This window comes from Coturnix japonica, chromosome 5 (genome assembly GCF_001577835.2).
Source record: "Coturnix japonica isolate 7356 chromosome 5, Coturnix japonica 2.1, whole genome shotgun sequence".
In the NCBI taxonomy this organism is placed as follows: Eukaryota; Metazoa; Chordata; class Aves; order Galliformes; family Phasianidae; genus Coturnix; species Coturnix japonica.
In genome coordinates this window covers 23,678,113-23,691,194 of record NC_029520.1, presented here as the reverse complement: position 1 = coordinate 23,691,194, position 13,082 = coordinate 23,678,113, and the positions used below count along the sequence as shown (strand labels likewise).

The following is a 13,082-nucleotide window of genomic DNA, read 5'->3' as shown; positions in this document are numbered from 1 at the left end:
ATTTCAGCTCAGTTGCTGGCTGCTGGTTCTGCAGTTTTTCTTTCCACTGCAGGTGGAGAGGATGGTTTGTCACTACACGTTCCTTTGAGTATTTCACTTTATATGGTATATATGTGCAGTGGGAACGCATGCTATGGAGATAACAGGCCTTTTTCCATAGCCAATCCAAATGTTAATGGGGCTGATGTTGTGACCCATTTTGCATCACCTTCCAGGCTGCTTTCCTTCCATCCCCAGCTGCTTGCTCTTTGCACACGCAGCCTCCGTGCCGTCAGCAGCTGTGCTCTGAAATGCTCTGGAGGGGAGGTGTACAATGTTAAGATTATTAACGCGGTCTGGATGCTGGATGTAGGTGAGGGAAAGCAGCAGCAGCATCCCTACACAGGACAAGGTGCCATACAGCGCAGAGGCCTTTTTTATTCTCTTTTCTTTTAACTGAGGATACAGCATCGTAGGACACCTGTTCTTTTTGCCTGTTATAAATCTTCTCAGGTGAGGCACAGCCTTCCACACATCCTAACAACTTAGGGCAGCTTTCCTTTACAGGCCCCTAACGTTGGCTGCACTGTAATTACCCCAAACACACGTTCCCTCACACGCCCGGGGGTTCCCAGCCTTCTGCTGCCGCTCGCAAATGGCGGCTCCCAACGGCGAAACCTCCCGTGGCCTCGAACCGCCGCTCCCTGACCTCAAGATGGCGGAGCTCCACTAGGTCAGGCCGCCGCGCCGCCCGCCCCCAGCAAAGATGGCGGCGGCACAGATGCCGTCGCCCTCCCGCCGCCCTTCTAGCCGCTGCCTCTCTGTGGTTGGGCGCCTCGCTCTGTGGGCGCGGATGGAGGGGGCGCTCTAAGCCCGTCTCTATGGTAGAACGGCGCGGTGCACGTCGGGCCGCTGCCGGAAGGGGCGGGTCACGTGACCCCGCGCAGCGCGGCGGTGTCGGCTCGGCGCGGTGTGTTCGCGGCCTAGCGGCGCCTCGGGCCCTCCAGGCCTGCAGCCCGCTCCCCGGCGGCTGTCCCAGCGGCTGTCCTAGCGCCATCCCGGCCCTGCGCCTCTCGGAGGGGCCGCGGCGGCGCTTCGGACGCGGCTCCCGCCCCGCAGTGAGGAAGGGTGAGCGACGCGGGGCCGCGGCGGCCGGAAGGGGGTGGGAAGGTGGCGGCGGTGCCTCGGCCGCCCGCCGGGAGGAGGCGCCTCCGGGGCCGGGCCGGGCTCGCGCCGCTGCGTTGCCGTCCCGCTCTTCGGACCGCGGTCGCTTCTCGGCGGGAAGGCGGCGCGGGGCCGGCGCCGAGGGGGGGAACGAGAGCGGCCTCGGGGAGGCGCTCACGGGGCGGCGGGGCCCTTCGCTTCCCCTCCCGCCCGGGCGGCGTGCGGGGCCTGCCGTCCCCTGCGGCCGCACAGGGACCGCCGGGCGACGCGGGCCGGCACGGCGGAAGGCGAGAGGAGAAGCCGAGAGGGAACGAGCCCGCGGCGGCGGCCGCTGCAGCTGCCCCTGGCCCGCTCCTGGCCTGGCCGGCACACTGGGGTTGCATTCGTCGGTGCCGCTTCCTGCGAGGGAGCGCTTTAAGGAGGGTAACGTCCCGGGCGCGGTCCGCGGCGGTCGTCGCACGGCACGTGTAAACCTGTGTTGGAGACAATCGGGCTGAGCCCTGTGAGTCCCACCTGTGTTATATAGGCACGTGCTTTCTCGTGCCTTTTTTTTTTTTTTTCCCCTCCTTAATAGGGAAAAGCATTTTTCTGTCTGAGGGAAAACTTATTTTGACTGTTTTGTTCATGTGTGTTTCAGTTTTTGGTTGATTTATTATAATACAGACAGCGACATCCTGAACACAACTAGTGCTTTTTTTTTTTTTTTTCTTTATGACAACAGATCTTCCGTGGCCTCTCAGGAAATGGAGTCTTAAGCTTGTGTCGTTCTTGGTCAGTTCTACTTAAAATGACTGCACACAAATCTGTATTTTTTATTTATTTCTTTGTGAAGTAGCAAATTGTTGCTACCAGGATTGCATCAGCATTTACTGAAGGTGGCCCAGAACAGCTTGAGTAGGGAAGCACAGGCTGCTTTCTTCCTTCTCCTGCGGAGGAGCTGCTTTGCACACAGTGCTTCGCATTTCTCACTTCTGTCTCTTTGACGTTCCCTTCCATTTAGCAATGTCCCGGCCTTGTTTGTCTTTTGGGAAGAGTCGATAGCAAAGTTAAGTTGGAAGGCCATTTATTTTACTGACAAGAGCTTAATATGAGCACAGAATTAAAAATGAAATCCAAGGTGTTAAAATCAGTGTGATTAGTAGAGCTCTGGGTAAGGAGCTTTCAGACAGAGGCTTTGGTTCAGGTAAGCAAATTGCTTTTTCAGTTGGTATTTTACAGTAATTTGGGTTGCAACTTACTTATGACTGAAATCTTTCTAGATCATCTAGGTCAGTGCTCAGGCTTAAGCAAATACTAGTTTTGTTCGGCAGCAAATACTGTTAAAATATCTGTGTTTTCTCTTTTGACGTGTCGGTCATGTTTTCCACTGATGTATCACTTTGCCTCCAGGTAATTCTGGAGAAAGCTGTAAAGCTTTATAGGGAAATGCTGGGCATCATCACTTAAAGGATCTGATAGTTTGAAGGAAAAGAGCCTTTAGTTTTAGGTGCCTTTGTACCTTTTTGAGACGCATTCATATAGGCTGTATTTCCAATGAGTGACAAACTGTTAAAGATTAGTTTTATTTTGGAGTTATTTTTACAGTGGAGAGGCTTAAAAATCCACTCACCACATAAAGACTGATGTTAGAAGCCTGTCGGGAAGTAATGCCTTCAGTAGGCTGGTTTGTTGTCTGATTTCTCCAGTTGTGTTTGGAAATGTTTGAGCTGCTGAGCTGCACCTGTCCTGGTATAAAATACATGAAATATTTTGTTGTAAAATTACATGCAGGCAACAACACAATAGAAAAAAAACTGTAGGAACATTACAGTGAAACATGGGGATGAAATGCCTTTGTGACTCAGGGTGTTACTGCGTAGCACGGTGTTATGCAATAAGTGTGGATGTTGTCATGGCTCCTAATCGTCTGGAAGTTAAGATTGTAATCAAAGCTGGACTTTGGTGACATTTCTTTAAATGTGTTTTGGTTTGCTGCCCCCTTACTGGAGGGATCAGGCTGTGCAACATCTCGGTATGAGTTGGTGTAAATATTGTTTTACTTGGGATGCGAAAGGATTGCATTGGGAAGTGATGATAACAAACTGTAATCAGAGAAGCTGAAATCAAGCTGGATCCAGCTGTGCTATCGCTGCTGTTATGTTGTATTTATTCTTAAAGTGCATTAATTCTAGTTTTGCTTTATGACTTCAGGATTTCTGTGGTTGCTTCTAGCTTTGTTTAGTTGGGAGCTGAACAGTAAGTATTATAACTGTCTGTTCTATGGGAAACAACTTGAGAAAACAATGAGAAATATTTCACAGGGTCTTCAATGAAAGTGATAATGTGTTAACATGGTTATAAACACTAGGGAGATGAGTTGTGTGCTGGGTGGAATTGAGATGCTGCTGAGCAGGTGGTTCAGCTGCCACTTCCAAATACAGTAGTTGCCAGTGTCTTTCAATAAATTGTGTTCAGTGTATGATGCATCTCCTCACCCACTTACCAAAAGAAATAGAGGAAACCAGAAATATGTTAAAAGAATGCTGTATTTTTAAAAAATAATGTCTGCAGTATGGTCTACTTGTGGTTACTCTCCTCTTAATGGGAAGTATATAATAGGAGTTAAAGATAATGCATGGGGCAACAGCACCTGAATGATGGTGACTCTCATTTCATGGTACCTCTGAGTTCTGTGTGGCCTTGTACAGGAGCCCAGCATCCGCCCAGTTCTGTGCCCTGCACACTCATTTCATTGTGTGCCTCAGAGCATGCATGCGGCTGGCCAGAAGAGCTCAGGCCTCATGGGCAAAACACACAGAATTAACATGTCTCAGAGGGTTTTACCCAACCTTTGGGCCGTGAGGGTATTTCTGCACTCTGTGTATTTCAGAAGGTTGGTGCAGTGGATGCAGTCAACATTTGGTTCCTTCAGGACTTAGTGAATGGAAGATCAGTGAATGAAAGCAGCCGAACTCCTTTTAGACTAAAGCTGAACCTGGAGCATTGTAGCTGTGCTTGTGTAGCGCTTGCTGTTTTGTTAGCTGGTTTCACATTAGTAGTTACATACAGTAGCAGGAAAGGGACCAAGATTTTCTCTGCTGTTGATATCCAGTGTCCCAGACAGCAGAGGTGCCAGCAGTGGATCGTGTGAGATTTAAGGCAGGAGCAGAATGGCTTACTAGCTGTTGTCAAGAAAACCATACAGATATTGGGGGGAAAAAAGAGCGTTTCAAGTAAAATGAAATGCTGCAGATAATTGTATGTTTCACATCCATCTGACTAGGTGACATAAAGACTAAATTTGATCTGTCCTTGCTGCTTTGTTACTTTTGTGGAGTAACGATAACTTGTCTGCTGTCATTTTGCTTTTTGATTTTAGAAAAAACTTGAAGGAAATGCCCTCTGCCTGTGTGCGTGTGAGATGTCCATTAAGCTCAGTATGTTTCAACGTTTTTTAATTCAAAGGACTGTTTCACTTCTTACTCCCCAGGCTTTTTTATACTTCCCTGAAATGGTGCCTTAAATAAAGTGCTTATTAGAACAAGAAGAGGTTGCACCTACTGGCAGCTTGGAAAATTCCCACTTGTTTTTTGTTTAACAGTCCTCTCATTTATGTCCTGTGGACCTCAAATTACGTAACTCTACTGTAGCCTCTATGGAACGTCAGACCCACAAGATAATTACTCTGGCATCCTGTTCCAAAGCTGCTTTGAGTTTTTGCCTAGTTTCATACAAAGATGAATAATAAGGAAGTTCTAGACTGTTCCGTACCATCCAGGCTTCACATTGTGGAGGAGAGTCTGTTGGTGTGTAGACTCTTCATTCTATAAACAATGTTCTTCCAAATCAAATGCATTGGCAGTACATCTTTGCTGCTTTCTTTTTGCAGGTTCTCTTTAAGAAGTCAGGAGTGACAAGCGATAGTTATTTAAGTGTATCCATTATAAAGAACAAAAAGGCTTTCTGTTTTTACATTGTATGAAATAATCATCGTTAAACTGGTGGAGGAAAAATTTGCTATCTTGTTTCTTGTACCATCCTAGAGACCTTGTGCAAAAGGAGTGTATCTTTTCTCTTGGTGTGATGTGGATGAATGCTCTTTGGGGCCAATTAATGCAGTCATCATGAACCTCTTGTGACTGATTCAGTATCTTCAGGTGAATTATGCTGTGGGTTCACACTTGAACTCTTGTACTCAATTTCTGGAGTTCCAAAGATGCTGCCAAGTATATCTAGGTTTCTCTGTAATCCTCTCCAGTAGGCTGTATGCCCTTGTCCCTCATGGCTGTTTATAGACTCTTTGGAAATGAGATTTTGCTACAGGCTTGTCTTTATTTTGAGTTCTTTTACTTGCATCTGCTATTATGTTAAAGTACTGATTCTAGCTCTTTTACTGTTTACGATTATCATTAGGTACTTGCTCTTGCACAGGTGTGGAAGTTACATTTGTATCCAGCAAGCTCACCTCCTGTTTAGCGTTCAGCGGTAGGAAACCGGGTGTGCACCATCCCATCTACAGATCTGTTTTAGTTATCAGAATTTTATTCGTTGTAATTCTTGCTCTCAAGGCCTTCTGTCATGGTTTTGACTTCCATTTGCCTGTTTGGAAAAAAACAACTGCACTGCAGCCTACAGTACTGCTCAGTCTTTCAGGAAACATAGCTGTGTATATGGGAAGCTCACTGGGCTCTTATCTGATAGTCTTTGCGACTTCTATCTATGTAATCCAGGGTGTTTGAAGCTTCAGTGCTTCCTCAGCATGGTATGGATGTGCCTATGTACTCATGAGAAAATATAGGCATGACAAGTTACTGCTCAGTAATTTAGCGTGTTTTAACAAGCATTAAAAGACTTAAAGGGCCCAGAGATTTAAACTGTGTGACCTGCAGTGGGTGTTGGTAACCAGAGCTCCATTTGGTACTATAGAGTGAGAGCCAAGACTTAACTATGTGAGGTTGCTGGTAAAATTCTAAAAGCAAGAGCATTAGTTTTGGGTGATCTTGAGTCTTATTGGGTGGTGTCAGTAATACCTGCATAAGAATAACTGAGTAGGAAAATGATGTTAAATCTTCTGTTCTCTGTGATAGTGCGTTGACCCTCAGCTCCCAGGCTATCCTCCCTGATGGGTCTAGAAGGTTTGTGAGCTTGGAAGTTGAAAAAATAGATCAGAGGACCTTCTTCCAAGTGTTTAACTGCCTCCATTCTGGAGACTGGGGTTTTCTCCAGTGTCTGTGGTGTTATCTTCAATTCTTGTCAGTGCTGTACATGAGGATTCCCCACTTCTCTCTCTGAAATTGTGCTATGGTTGTATTATGTGATCATTTCTTGTTCTGGAGAACTACTTGCTTTACCAAAGAGGGTATTCCAAGCTTGCTTCTGCTTTCAGATACTGCAAAGAAGAAAACCTTCATTTTAAAGAAACAACATGCATGCTATTAAATGCTGTTTAGATCATGTTCTTTGTAAAACATTGATATAATGAGGCACATAATGGTTATGGTGGGTTTTTTTACTGCTGTTTTTCATTGGTAAGGAATACTTGTATTACAAAGAAAACTTTTCCCCAGCTGATTATTAAAAATGTTTTAATTTGTAGGTGAATGTCCGTATAAAGCTTGAACATCATTAGATATGTATCATTTTGTCTGCTTTTATGATTTATCTTTGGGAACTGACTAATACAGTTTTCCTTTTCTATCCTTTTGACAGATTGCTTCTGTAAGAATGTCTTTCCCACCTCATTTGAATCGCCCTCCAATGGGAATCCCAACTCTCCCCCCTGGGATTCCACCTCCACAGTTTCCCGGCTTTCCTCCACCTGTGCCTCCTGGTAAGTTCTTAATGTATGAAGCTGTTGCAGAAAGAAATTTGGTTTTGTTATAAGCTACTATTTTCCAGGAGTTACTGGGTTTAATTGTACTACAGTAACACTGATTTGTGTTCATTGCAATTGAGTCTCTAGTTGTAGCTACACAACATGTCAAGTGCACAAACTCTGTTAGGTCTGTCACTGTCTGCTTACTTCTGACCAGAAATTAATCTGTTAGACATGGTACCAGTTCTGTTGTCCTTTTGTTTAAGTCTGAAGCTAGATTGTCATTTTTGTTAGGTATTTTAAGAGTCACTTTCTTGGCAGTATACAGATTTTGATTACTTTCAAATAAGCTGTTGTAGTAGCTTTTGGAAACACTTCTCCATGCCAAGTACGCATGGTGTGAAAATACAGGGGTAACCATTCTTGGAATAACAAGTCACCTCTTGTTCCAAGTTCCAGCAGTTCATTACCAGCTGTGTAAAAGTGCTACTTCCTTGTTATGTCTGTTGTCCTCCTGAACTGTGATGCGAGCATTTGGCAAATGGCATCTTTTGGTCTTTTTCATCACGTTCCATGCAAGCATTTGCATTTGGAGTATCTCAGAGGATAAATTCTTTCCTTGCCAATGAGCTGCTTCAAAACTCCAGTCAGGTAGTTGCTCTTACAAGTCTGCATGTTCTTGCATTGCAGACTGTGTCTGTAGGTATTAGTTGGGATACAGATGCACTGACTTTTTATAGAGCAGCAAAATGATGCCCATGGTCTTGATCATCAGTATGTTTACTGATGGTGCCCAACATCTTATTAGATTTTATTGGGTTCTGCTGAGCACTAGGCACATCAGTTTGTTACAACTGCACTACCAGACTCTGTCTGGGGCTGATTCTTCTAGTCTGAGACATGATGTGGTGCATTAAAACTGAGAGCAGATTCTCTGAAGAGAATTTGTTAGAAAGAAGAATCAAAGGCTGAAGATGTTTGTGTAGCATGAAAAAAGATCTTGGATCCCCAGAGAGTATTTTCGTGAAGAACGTGAAATTAACTTCATTGTTCTTGTGTCTTACTGTCTTACTGACAGATAGCTTTATCTCCCCTGTAACAGTTGGTATGTAAAGGTAAACAGCCTTTATTATGACTAGGTGTTAGCTAACATGATAGTGCTTAAAGCCATCAGTGAGTATTGTAGTGGGTAGAAGGATATTACATATAATTTCACACTATTAAATAGTGGTGTTAATTAAAATTTAAAGACTTAAGCTCAATAATTAATGGGGTAGTGTGCTTGTGAATTGTTTTTTCTTTTTAAATGCAACCTTTATTAAGCTGTGTCATAAATAATAAAGAATGCTAACAGGCTTCATGCTTTTGGACCTCAGCCCTAAACACTATGAAGGGACTGATTGTGTTGTTGGAACTGATCAAATAAGGAATGAGATTACTACCTTTTGGACTTAGAATACTTATTTGTCTATTGGATTCTCAGCCTCACTCATCTTCTAGAGCAATACTGTGGTTTGAATGTGCTTTTAAAATAAGTTTATTGGTGAAGAACAAGGCCAAAATGAGAATATGTTAAGAGTAGCCAGGATGTTCATGTTCTGAAACCATGCTCAGGCTGTGCTTGAGTGCTTAAGGAATTACTGGTAATCAATACGCTAAAATTCTCATGTCATCTAAATTGCTGTCTTGTTTAGTAATCATGACTGCGAGCAATTCATCTGTGTTTATCAGTAATCTTAACTGGACAGATTAATGTTCTGTGTTGCCTTTCTCAGGGACCCCTATGATTCCTGTGCCAATGGGCATTATGGCTCCTGCTCCAACTGTAAGTATTACATTGGGATGAGTTTCACGAGTAGATTTCAACAGTATTTTTGTCTTCTGAACTATTTCATTAAAAGACATACTGTGGAAAGAAACGTTTAATAGTTATTTAAATTATTATGCTAATTAAAGTATGAAAGCTATATATTGACATGTAGGTGAATTAGCATTTTAGTGATTTAGCATAAGAAATCTCCCCAAAGTAACGATATATTCTTTTGATAGTTTGCATTATCTGTTATAGAAAGATATGTTTGTGGTAACCAGTGGTGTTTAAGAGAATAATGCTGGAACAAATACATTATTCACTTTCCTCATAACATTATTAAAACTGACACATTTAGAAGAAGTTTTGAGAGGAGAACCATCTAATCTTTCTTCTTAAGTGGAAGGAGAGGTGCAGCAAATTGGAACAAACATTCTTGTCTGTCTCTGTACAGTTTGCTTTACAAGTAGTTGCTCCTTAACTGAAAGCAAATGGCTATGGGCTGTGTACTGACCAACTTAATGAGTAGTGTTTATTTGCTCTCGAAGTTTTTAAGACCTGTTATATGTCCAGTGAAACCTTTTAAGATTTAAGTCTAAGTTACTTTACGCTTGCAGCTTTTTTTTTTAAGCATCTAGCACAATGTTAGGTGCAGTGCTTCAACTTCCCATGACTCATATGTCACAAATGAGTAATTTGTAAAACAAATGATGTTTAATATTACTGCATGCTTGCCGTGAGACCTTCCAGTAGCCATGTTCAGGTACACCTTTTTTCTTTCTATCAGAAAATGACATTCTCTTGATGTTGAATGGATATCGAAATGTGAAATGTTTATTTACTCACTCCATAAATTGAATCAGAAGTCATATAAAAAATTAACTTTCAAATTCATGTCTATCCTACTTTGTCTTAAAAAATTTAAATATAGGGGGGAAAAAAAAAACAGCAGCAGTGCTTTATTTTGTGTTCTCTCCTCCTCTTTCTAGGTATTAGTCCCTACCACAGTGTCTATGGTTGGAAAACACTTAGGAGTGAGGAAAGATCACCCTGGCTTAAAGAACAAAGAAAATGATGAAAATAGTGGTCCCACTACCACAGTTTTTGTAGGCAACATTTCTGAGAAGGCCTCGGACATGCTCATACGGCAGCTTCTAGCAGTAAGTATAGAGGGCTGCTTTTTATCATTAATCCCTGCTTAATAAATAAAGTTGCGATCCTCCAAGTAGTGGAACTGAAACTAAAAGCGGGGTTGGTCCTACTTACTGGATCAGCAGTCCAGTAGCTTTGACCTTACAGTCAATAAATAAGGGAAGGGTAATTTTTTTTAGCTGTATATGTCAGTGAATATAGATGTGGTTTGTGCAGCAACTGTTAACTTTTTTTAATGTTTCATACAAAATAATACTCAAATGTTATTTGTCTTTAATGCAGAAATGTGGCTTGGTTTTGAGTTGGAAAAGAGTTCAAGGGGCATCTGGAAAACTTCAAGGTAATGTTCATGCTTTTCAAAATCTCTGATCAAAATAATGTTTTTATTACTTGGCAGATTATGAGATGTTTGGCGATGTTATTTTAATATTTAATGTTTTAAGATATTGAATACAGAACTTAACTGTTAAATGCTTCCTGATACAGTGTTAGTATTTTGTCCTACAAATTAACACAGGAAAAAAAAACCAAAGAAACTGAGAAAGATTAAAATGTTTTCTGTTCTGAGACTACATCATGTGTTTATAGACCATTTCTGAGAGATAGCTACCAGCCTGGACTTAACTTCCAGGGGAATGGATTTGCAGCACCGTTGGTAGTCACTTCCATTACTGTGTATTAGCTTTAACTGTTAAGGAGGTTTTCCTGATTTAAAGTTTTTCATTCTTTCCTATCCCCGTTTTGTACTCATTTTTTTCCTATAATGTTTGTCCATTGGGTATATGAAATAATTATGGTTATTCTGTTAATGTTTCTGTATATTCTTCTATTTTACTATTTCTTATAATTAAATATTATAATATGATTATATAATTATTGTTTTCTTATCTTTCTGATACATGATTTAATATTCACAATGTTCTTTTCCCCTCACAACTTTCTGTAACTGTTGTGAAATACTCTAGATTAATGCTGTACTCTTGATTGATGTTATCAATCTTCAGACAGTTGCAAATCTGAGATGCCTCTTTGCATGGGTTACATTTGTTAGCTAAGATCATTTTAAATGCTTTATAAACTACAGTGTTGTACATTGGTTTTGACTTTATTTACCAGGCTATTCCTTATATCAAACGTTATACACTTAATTATCTTGTTGGGGTTTTTTTTGTGTACTTTAAATGGAGACGTATCTACGTTCAAATTTTGATTCAAAATATATTGGTTTGTTTAAACAAAGCTGATTACCAGAAGAGCTTTAACACGCTCACTTCTCATTTTAATCATCTATTTCAGCCTTTGGATTTTGTGAATACAAAGAACCAGAATCCACACTACGGGCACTGAGACTACTCCATGACCTCCAGATAGGAGAGAAGAAGCTACTAGTAAAAGTTGATGCAAAGACAAAGGCTCAGCTAGATGAGTGGAAAGCAAAGAAAAAGGCCTCTAATGGGGTACGTATATAATATATGACTTGTGTTATTTTGGCAGGAGGGCAATGTGATGTGCTTTTTAGATCAAACTGCGAACCGGTCTCCTAGTTTCTTTTCTTTTCTCTGCCACTAATTCACTTTAGGATTTTGCCAGAATCGAATTAATGAGTCTGAAGATGCAATGAAAGGAAATGAAGTGGAAGCTCTTAATTCACAAGTACTCTTGAAAACTTTTACCATGTTTACTACAAATAATTGCATTAACCCGCTTTAAGATTTATTACCCCTTTTAGGTGTACCTACACAACATTCTAGATGAACACAAACACAGTTATATACAAGTTAGCTTTGTTTAACTTTTGCAGTCATGGAATCATAAAATATCCTGAGATAGAAGGGACTTAGGAGGATTGAGTCCAACTCCTGACTCTGCACAGGGCAACCTAAGAGTTAAATTCTATCTGCAAGCACTGTCCAAATGCTTATTTGAGACTGAGAACCTTGGAGTCATGAACACTTGCCTTGGGAGGTTGTTCCAGTGCCTTTCACCCTCTCCATTAAAAAATTCTTTGTTTCTTATGATCCAATCTGAATTTTCCCTAATGTAGCTTTAAGTCATTCTCCCTTGTCCAGTGACCAATGCACAGATGAGCACCTCCCTCTTTGCTCCCCCTCATGAGGAAAATACAGACAGCAGTGAGGTCATCTATTAGGCTTCTGTAAGTTGAACTGACCAAGTGTCTTCAGTTTGAGCCTCCTTGGTGATGTCCTGTAATTGTTTCACTGCATTTGTTACCGTCTTTTGGACACATTGTACTGTTTATAAAATACCTTATGTACAGTAGCCCAAAAGTACACACAGTGCTTGAGGTGAGACTGTACCAATGCTGATTAAACTGGTACAGTCCCTATCTTTGACCAGCAAGCTGTACTGTGCCTGGTGCCCCTCAGGATATGGTTGGCCCTTTGGCTGTTGGGGCATATTGTTCATCACAACTGAAGTTTAATCTGTTCACAATTATTTATAAAATACAACTGCATCTATGGAATCAATTAAAAATTAATTCTGAAGTGTAGAATATAGAAAATAGCTGTAGTGTGTGATTCTGTTGCTTCAGTTTTATTTATTAGTTCTTAAGTTTATAAACTCCAGATCTGTTAGTTTGCAAATTCTGGCAGAGTAACTGTCTGTTCCTTTTATTGACAAATCTTCTGGAACAAATTAATGAAAAGGAGAGAGGTTCATGATTCAGTAAAAGATGTGGGCATCAGGCAGTGAGCAGTCATCTGTCAAGTTTGTGTGTTAAAATCAATCTTATTTCTTAGCATTTTGTGTCACAAGTTGTTGAGTTTGCTCTGTAACTATCTTAAAGTATTATAGACTCCTTAAGATATTCAGTATTTAAGACAATTACTTTCCATGAAATTGAATAGGCTCTTGTTCAGGGAACTATTATTCACATTAAAAAATCAGTTTTTAGGAAGTTTAGGTTTGCTAATAAAGGTATGTAAAATGAATTGCAAACACGCAAGTACTTCCTTTTAATGAGAGTTATTTTCTTTTTTAATGAGAACTAGAGACATAGTCGTCACCTGAAACTCTTGATGCTTTTGACTATGTACCTAGTGTACAGTAATAAATGCAGTAGATGCTCAGTTAAGCAGACTACTAACGTGATGAGTTTTAAATGAAGTAATACATTAACTGTGAGCATAGATAAAGATTTGTTTGTTCTCTTCCATTCAG

At 41.2% G+C, this 13,082-nt stretch overlaps 1 protein-coding gene across 2 annotated transcripts in view; it reads left to right on the top strand.

Moving 5' to 3' along the window:
• The first annotated feature begins 915 nt into the window (after nt 1-915).
• Nucleotides 916-13,082, top strand: part of RBM25 (RNA binding motif protein 25) — a 29,547-nt gene continuing 17,380 nt past the window's right edge. Inside the window, exons 1-6 of one of the 2 annotated variants that reach the window (XM_015864597.1) lie at nt 916-1,107; nt 6,832-6,952; nt 8,713-8,762; nt 9,737-9,907; nt 10,182-10,239; nt 11,196-11,356. In XM_015864597.1, coding sequence (XP_015720083.1) covers nt 6,847-6,952; nt 8,713-8,762; nt 9,737-9,907; nt 10,182-10,239; nt 11,196-11,356 — 546 coding nt within the window. In that variant the 5' untranslated portion in view covers nt 916-1,107; nt 6,832-6,846. The remainder of the gene's footprint in view (nt 1,108-6,831; nt 6,953-8,712; nt 8,763-9,736; nt 9,908-10,181; nt 10,240-11,195; nt 11,357-13,082) is intronic. The other variant, XM_015864596.1, reaches the window with a different exon arrangement.